The sequence below is a fragment of the Pelmatolapia mariae genome, linkage group LG7 (genome assembly GCF_036321145.2).
Source record: "Pelmatolapia mariae isolate MD_Pm_ZW linkage group LG7, Pm_UMD_F_2, whole genome shotgun sequence".
Classification (NCBI taxonomy): Eukaryota; Metazoa; Chordata; class Actinopteri; order Cichliformes; family Cichlidae; genus Pelmatolapia; species Pelmatolapia mariae.
The window spans coordinates 38636215-38645167 of NC_086233.1; the positions used below are offsets into that span (position 1 = coordinate 38636215).

The 8953-nt window shown below is 37.5% G+C and overlaps 1 protein-coding gene across 1 annotated transcript; it reads right to left on the reverse strand.

Annotated features, from left to right (window-relative positions):
• Positions 1-1543: 1543 nt before the first annotated feature.
• Positions 1544-8652, reverse strand: tmem170a (transmembrane protein 170A). Its single transcript, XM_063479026.1, has 3 exons — positions 8382-8652; positions 7668-7838; positions 1544-5831 (listed from the first exon to the last, which is right to left on the reverse strand). The coding sequence occupies exons 1-3, from the start codon at positions 8494-8496 to the stop codon at positions 5701-5703; spliced, it is 417 nt and encodes a 138-aa protein (XP_063335096.1). The 5' UTR covers positions 8497-8652; the 3' UTR covers positions 1544-5700.
• Positions 8653-8953: the final 301 nt, after the last annotated feature.

Here is an 8953-nt window from a genome sequence, read left to right on the forward strand (position 1 = left end):
ATGCAGTTTTAATAGTTTTTGAACTGGGAGAGGTCCAGTGCCCTGCTGTGGAGCGTGGGGAGGGTAAATCTTAAACTTAGAGTGCAACCAGAAAGTATTCACAGATCTTCACTTGCTCCACATTTTTTCATGTTGCAATCTTATTCCAAAAAGGATTCAAATCACTTTTCACCTTAAAAATTGTACACACAAATTGTACAACAACAAAGTGAAAAAAGCTTGCTTGAAATTGTTGCAAATGCATTACTAAAAAATTACACTCACACTTACAAATATTATATACGCATATTATAGGCAGGCACATGTATTTTGGGGGAGTTTCTCCCATTCTTCTCTGCAGAACCTCTCAAGCTCTATCACGTTGGATGGGGAGCATCGGTGCATGGCCATTTTCAGGTCGATTGGATTCAAGTCTGAGCTCTGGCTGAGGCACTTAGCCTAATGTCCTTTAGGCTAAGGCACTAAAGGACATTCACAGAGTGGTCCCAAAGCCATTCTTTGTTATCTTGGCTGTGTTAAGGGTTGTTTTTCTGTTGGAAGCTAGATCTTCACCACAATCTGAGGTCCAGAGTGCTCTGGAGCAGGTTATCATTAAGGATATCTCTGTATATGGCGACATTCATCTTTCCCTTGACCCTTACTGGTCTCCCAGTTCTATTTTGCAAGGACTAGAAATACTTGTGTGTATTTCAATTTTGGTTTTTGGGAGGGTCATTTACTAATTTTGTGTGTAGAATTTTGAGGTGAAAAATTAATTTAATCCATTTTTGAATAAGCATGACATGTAACATGACAAAATGTGGAACAAGTGAAGCTCTATGAGCACGAACTCTGGATGTGCTATAATCCACATAAATGACCAAAGATTTTCATGTAAAACATTGCATTGGAACAAGATGATCTATTGGATTCACCCATAGGGCCAGAAGCAGGGTACACCCTGGACAGGTCGCCAGGGCTAACACAGAGACAGACAACCATTCACACTTATATTCACACCTATAGGCAATTTAGAGTTCCCAATTCACATAACCCCACTAACTGCATGCCTTTGGACTGAACCTTCTGACAAAATTTTAAAAACAAATTAAATATTAACTTGCATATAGGAGTGTGAATTTGCATCATGTTTGCTACATCAGGCAATTTATTCCTTAAAGATGTAGAATGCAATTTATTTTGTTTTGGGTGGGGGTCAGACTTTTACACTGTAAAAGTCACAAAAGCTCATGTATCAAATACACTTGGTTTTAAAGAGTCATGGAGACCTTGCCAGGATTGGGTTGAACCCCCTTTATGTCTTTTTAATTGCCTTAATTCTTCATGGTACAGATCAAACAAACATTGAATCTATGCCATGGAAACATTCCTCAGAGATTTCGGTTCATATTGACCCAAACTGATAGCATCCTGCAGTTTTGTCAGATACACATCCATGACCTGAATCTGTCGCTCCATTGCATCCAAAGGTGCACTATTAAATTGAGATCTGGTGATTGTGGAGACCATCTAACACAATGAACTCATTGTCATGTTCAAGAAACCAGTTTGAGATAATCTGTGCTTTATAACATGGTGTATTATTACACTGGAGGCGGTCATCAAAAGATGGATAAACTGGCCACAAAGGGAACAATGCAGCAACAATGCTTAGTAGGTTGTGCCCCAACCTACAAAGGACAAAAAAACGTTAAGACACACTAACAATTTAGTTGAAACATCCTATATCATGGAACTATTAACCACGGGTTCCTTATTTCCTCTAATAAATGTAAGCTTTAAACCCTTTAAATCAGAACATATACAGCCCATGAATGTGTGAAATATCTTGCTCTGTTCTAGTATTAACTTGACATCTCTAATTGTATCCCGTCATCGAGTTTGCCTGGTGTTTCTGACAGTGTGACTGTTCATCAGATCTGGCATTCTGACACTACATCTCTTTATTGTAAAAAAAAAACCCATCCCAGCAGTCAAGTGGTTAAAGTGTTCGAATAACCTGCATTAAGGCCTGTATGGAAGCCTGTTTCTGGCAGGAAAAAAACAAAACACTAAAATGTGAGGAATAATTAAAAATAAATAACTAAAATATCTAAAATCACATCCAAGTGGAAACTACTAAATGCAAAAATATTCAAGGGAAAACAAATGTCTACAATCATGAAAAAGAAAGTACACCCTCTTTTAATTCTAAGAAATAAATAATTAGCAGGTACATACCAGGCTTTAAAATTAGGTAAATTCAGCCACTGATTAACTAGCAAAATATGACATATTACACAGTGTCACTATTATTATTTTTTTCCACATTGTGGAACATTGTATGAAAAGCTAAGTACACCCCACAGTCCCGTAGCTTGTAGAACCACATCCAGCAGCAATGACTGAAAGTAATTGTTTTGTTTCTGAATATTAGCCTCTTACATCATTGTGGAGAAATTTGGCCTATCCTCCTTTACAATGTTGCTTCAGTTCATTGAGGTTTTCAGGTGTTCATTTATATACCACTCTCTTAAGAGTGCCACATTATTTCAACTAAGTTGAGGTCTGTACCTCAATTCTTTTGTTTTTTGCCATTCTGTTGCAGATTTGCAGCTGTGCTTTTTACTATTGTCTTTTTTCAGGACCAAGTTTCAACCAAGCATGATGGTTGAGCAGAAGGCCTATAATGATTTCAGATGGAATGATCCTGCTGGACATCAGTTCAATTTTATTTATATAGCTCCTCACGGCACATTCTATAGTAAACGAAACACCCTACAATAATTTAAAAAAACAAACAAACAAACAAAAAAAACACAGAACACCCCAACAATCGTAGGACCCTCTTTGAGCAAGTGGTTTGGTGATAACGGGGAGGAAAAATTCCCCTTTAACAGGAAGAAAAATCTGGCAGAAACATGCTCACAACCAGTTGGGGTGATGGGAGGAAAACAAAATGAGGACATGCTGTAAAAGACAGCCAGAGATTAATAATAACTAAGGATTAAATGCAGATTGGTGCATAAACAGAATAATAAGGTGAGTGAAGAAGAAACAAACAAAGGAAAAAAAATGCATCATGGGAAGCCCACAGCAGCCTAGGAATATTGGAACATAACTAAGGAAGGATTCAGATTCACCTGATTCAGCCCTAACTATATGCTTTTTTAAAAAGGAAAGTTTTAATCTTATTTTTAAAAGTAGAGAGGGCTCCAAAACTGAGAAACAGGATATTGAAAGAAAGATGTCGTATATATTTGTTTAATGTGCACATTTAAGGATCTATCCCTAGTCAAAAATGACTCACAGATTCCTCAGTGTTACTGGAGGACAAGGTAATGCCATCCAGAGTAAGCATAAATGTATAATGTAAACAGAAGTGGTCCTAGCATGGAACCCTGTGGAACTCCATAATTAACCTTAGTGTGAGAAGAAGACTCCATTTACATGATCAAATGGGAGTATATCAGACAGATGATTCAAACCACCGCAGTACCGTACCTTTAATACCTACATCATGCTCTAAATGTTGTAATTAAAATAAAATATATTATGGTCAACAGTATTAAACGATCCACTGAGGTCTTGCAGGACAAGCAGAAATTATTTAATATGTAACAGGAGACTTTAGCTGTCACCTTTACTGTACAGCAAGTAATTCTCCAAAAAAAGCCAGACTTACCAAACAGTCAGTTATTAAAAATAGTAAAATGTGTTATAAGATTGGAGTTATGCCCAGTAATACATTTATTGCACTGTTTTACCTGTACAAGCTAAAAACCTTGAACGTGTGAGTATAAACATTATGACTCGAGTCAGGCATTCAGCAGTCACCCTTGGTTTTTGTAACTGGGATGTGATAAGAACGAGGTGGATGTGACTGAGAACCTGAAGGAATTCATGCATTTTCTCAGAGTGGACAGAACCAGACTTCTTGGAACCAGTGGAAAAGGCTCCTGCTAACAATTTAAGGAGAGCATCTTTAAGGCACTTTCATGGCTTGGCTTCATTTTGAAAACTTATAACATCATATACAGTCTATAGCAAGGTGCAGATATGCTAAATGTCAATAATAGTTAAACCTTGTGTCGACTCCAGCCAAAACTATAGATAAACAGAAAGTAAATTAAGAGTGAGTCATCCTTTGGAAACAGCTTAGACATCTAGTGGTTTTCTTGACCTTTTCCTGCCTGCTTGAGGAGACCTTTGAATATTTTTTTTTTTTTGTACAGGATTGTGAGTCAGTCTTCAACTTTTTTTTGCTTTATGCAATTAATGTTATATTAGGACCAATTAGATGGACCTGTAGGGTCCACAGCTCATTCACTGGTCTGAGCCCCTAGAGCCCTATATAGTGTACAGAGGTTGAAGAAGCTTCTGACCATATCACACCTCATTCCTGTAAAAACAAATGCATTTCTTCTATCTTAATTACTTGCGACATAGTTACTTATATAGACACAGCAAACATAATGACTTGTGTTTTACTTGTAGAGTTTACTGTAAATGCACCTCTCAGATACCAAAAATCAACCAAAAAGCTGTCACAATGTGGAAACTTATACATGCACATTTAGTGCAGAAAATTATTTATATTTGATCATAAAGACTGAAAATGTACAAAGACCTGGAAACAATTTTGAATATATACAAATCAGTTCATTGTTACAAAATAACCCTTAAAAACACACTATCATTCAAAGAGCTAAAAGATTAAAAACTTATATCACTTTTCTGTTGATTTAGCAATCTGATCATCTTTGCCCTCCTTCATCAAGCCTAAAGACAGAACAATCAAGAAGGTGAACAGAGAAGCTCTGAAGACACAGGCTGCATTTTCAGGGCTATGAACTAAACAATCAGCTTTATAACAGCATCTCCACTGTATTCCTGTGTGAAAGACATAAGCTGAGAGGAATAGAGGGAGACATATAGGTGCTTCTAACCAACCTGGAATTATTATTATTAACACACAGGCAGTCAAAAAAATGTCAACCAAAAACACCAGAGAGAACCCAAGGAGCAGCAGGACAAAGAATTAAGGAAATATAGCCCTGAAGATAAACACCACTTTGGAAAGTAGAAAATAGAAATTAAGGCCTCAAGAGAAAAAGCATTAACCTTGCATATAACCATTATCTCCCCATTTTAACAGTACAACAGCCCGTCTGCTGTTCTATCTCTATGCAGTCACTCTGGCAGAGAAATGTGCATGCATGCGCACATGCACGCACGCTCTCTCACACACACACACACGTGTGCGCACAAACGTACACACGCTCTCACACAGCCCCTGAGAGAGGTTAGTGTCATCCTGCTGCTGAACTGTAAGCTCTGTTAACTCGAGAGAACAGCATATTGCTGCTTTCACATTACGTTTGAAAGTGCAGACTCCTAAACTGAGAATTTCAGCTCGACACCTGACTTTAGAAAAAACTTGGGACACAATGCTAAGTAACTTTCATTGGATGTAGTATGGGGAGGCCTGGATGTGAATGTAGCAACATGCTGTCCTACAGTCAATATCATACAAATGATTTAACACCTAGAGCATTCAGTGCTGTATAGCATACACTCCAATAATTTACACACTGCCTTTCTCTTGATAGTTGAGAAAAAAAAAATCCACCCTGGGGCATCATAGAAAATGACATCACAACCCAGACTGGACTGTTCATGCCAGTATTCACCAGAAAGTCCACATCAAACTTAGCACTGCTAAAGGGTGGCAAGTATCCTGAGGAAGGAGATGAGGAGGACACAAAACGACTGCCCGACACCAAACACCAGCGCCTCCAAAGATATCATCGTCTTCCCTGCTGCCTTGTACACACCTGCTATGGCTGCACCTAAAAAAAGAAAAAGAAAGAAAATTATTAAGCGTGTGTGTTTCCAGTTTGGCTTCTGACTTACTGATAAGCAGAGCTCTGCCGACAAACCACCTTTTGGCCTGCTGACCTCCTGATATAAGCAACAACTAATCAGAACCGCACACTTGGGGGTCTGAATGTAAGGCTTGACTACTGCAAAAATCATAATAACCATTAGTTTGGTCAATGTATTCACTACATATCATTATTATTCATTATCTAAAATTTCAAGCAGTTATTGTACTTGCAATCATTTTTTCTTTTGGGGTTTTCTGAGCTTTAAACAGAAAGAGTTGTGGGTTGTTGGGTATTCAGGGTTGCCTGGTACAGCTCATGCCCTAATTAGGGGATGTTTGTAACCATAAACGTTGTCTCGTAAGGGCAGCCTGTGTGTGTCTCAGTGTAAGATTCTTTGATGTCATAAAATATTCCTAGTTTGTTCCATTTCTGCTGTCAGGTGAGCAGACCAGAGAGGGGAAGGTACGGACGACAACACGTTATGTTACTGTCAGATGTGAGAGAAAGTGGGGCATGGATGATTTAGCCTACCATAATCAGGGGAAACAGGTGGATTAATATCAAATTTGCAACTGAATGTAGACTGTGTCACTTCTTAAAGAAAATCTAATTATTAGATTTTTACTGAATTACTACTACTACTACTACTAATAATAATAAAAAGAATATCCCTAGTTCTCTTAATCTTTTCAAGCTCTCCCCATTTGTGCAAATATGATTCAAATTTCAAATAAACTAAAAACTAAAGTGGGTGTGTAACAGACATTGTTAACCCAATTAAACAAATGGAAATTTGAAAAGAAACAATGTCTGAAATAATACTGTAATAATATTGTAATTGTAATAATACACTTTTTTAAGAATATGCATTCACTTTATGTTTAAATTTGTTATCACGATTTGTCCAATCAGGATTTTGTGCGTTTGCTTATTGAGACTCAGGATTTTGTCATGAATCACCTGCCTTCAAAATTAAATGAATAAACATTGCAGTTGTACTGTAATATCCATTTTGAACTTCAGAATAACATATGGCTATCAGACACCTCCGAAGTCATTAAAATAAGACACTACAAGTAGCACTGAAAATAATGAAGACTTAACAACAACTAAACATGAACAAAAACTACAGTGAAACAAGCAAATGCTCTCTGGAAACTAACTCAAGCTTAAGTGACTGACTTGGGAAAAATTAAATAAAAGTTCAGAAGAAAATACAGAACTTATCATCTATTTATTATGCATCTTAAAAACTGCAAAATTTCCTGATGCTTTGATCCAACTTAAGATTCAGAGTATTTCATTAAGAACCATTGTGGTGTGCTCACAACCCAATTCAGCTACAGGGATACTAATTTACACATCGAGTTCTATTTGTAAACACTTGAGATTGAGACTAGTAGACCCACACACTGTGGAAGCTTAAATGAATTGGCTGCATAATGAACAGGTTTCCAGCAGCACTGCTCAGTGATGGTCCAATTCATTCAGTTTTTTTACATTGGGAAAAACACAAAGGCATCTGACTAGCGTGCAATACATCCCTCGTTTGAGATCAGGCTCAGACGGACACAAGTTCATGTCCTCCTGTGTGGACTAATTTGCTGTGGTGATACTTAGGAAACGAGGAAGCATCTGAAAATACCTTCTATTTTATAATATGCAGGTATACAAATCTTTTTAATAAATGCTGAAATAAATGTAATCACAAATAATTATATCATTCATTTTAAAAAATTCAAAAATACATACATTAAAAAACAACAACAACACAGCACATGCAGGTAGAAGGCTTACTAGTTAGGACTCCCCCAAACACTGGTCCCACAATGCCCATGAGGAGGATCGCAATGGGCATGAACCGGGCAAATTTGTGCTGGCGCAGTGAGGCTAAGGACAGTAAAGCTGCAGGCAGGTGGAAGACAAGAGAGGAGACCGCTGCCCACAGAAACACGCCATACCACATCTCTGGGAAAACACAATTATACAGTTATGCATCTCTTCATGCCAATCAGTGAACATATTACATAACCACGAATGTATTCATTTTATTTATTTCCATAGGGCTGACAGTGGTTCACTGAAAAAGCATGACAATGATGTTGAATCCTTAATGAGGATCAGTTTGTGACTTGACTAAATATTAAGGAGAACTCTAGATCTTCATTGTTTAACAACTAGTAACACACCAACGCAAAATCATTGCTGTATTCAGTGTCACAGAAAAATAACAGAAAAAGACACAGGTCTTCAACATTAGAGACCCTCAAATTACAAAACAATATGCAGACTTCTGACTACCCAACAATCGCTTAGACAAAGTAGAAGTTAGCTAGCTTCACCAACTACTCCAACAACATTGCGTATAAACTAGCCTCTAGCTAATGACCCATAGTGACAGGTTCTGTTCGTAGTACATTTTAAATGGCTTATTTTTAAGTCAAATACTTTAGCATAGGTAGACAGCAAAGACATAAAGACTAGCTGAAAAGCTACCAAACATTAGCCCACCTGAGAAGTCGCTGAGAGATGTGTCATTGCCTCGGTTTGTACTATTTTTTCTCGGCACCAAATTCAAACCGAGTATTTGCTGGACAAAGCCTATTTCGTTGTACCTATCCTGCATGTCTCATAACAAAATAGACACTGCATACAGCAAAGATGGCCTACAGACGCGAAAAACCATTAAAGTTGGTTGGTGAACCTGACGCACCACTAACTAGCGTCAGGTTAGCTAGCAAGAGCTAACCAAGCTGTTGTTTTGACGTAGATGGGAGGATTTTACCCAGAGTGCAGTCTGTCAGGCAACGCGCTCCTAACAGAGTGCAAAGATCGAGCAATTATACAACTAACAATTAAACTAATAATAACCATCTAATGTTCAATCGATATTTGTCTTTATGGATTGGGGGGTGTCGTTATAGCAGCTTTTATTCGGACATAGATTCTGTGATGATAGGAATGATAGGAAGGCACATTAAGGCCACAATAATTTTTTATATTCTTTGGCAGCATAGTACATTTTTGAGTAGTTTGTAATAGATTACTTTTAAATCTTATGCTATTTCAATGTTAACATTTCA

Coding starts and splice junctions, on each gene's coding strand:
- tmem170a (XM_063479026.1), bottom strand. CDS start 8,496: ATGCAGGATAGGTACAACGAAATAGGCTTTGTCCAGCAAATACTCGGT. Junction 7,839..8,381: donor ATCTCTCAGCGACTTCTCAG/GTGGGCTAATGT, acceptor GTGTTTTCCCAG/AGATGTGGTATGGCGTGTTT. Junction 5,832..7,667: donor GTTTGGGGGAGTCCTAACTA/GTAAGCCTTCTA, acceptor TTCTTTTTTTAG/GTGCAGCCATAGCAGGTGTG.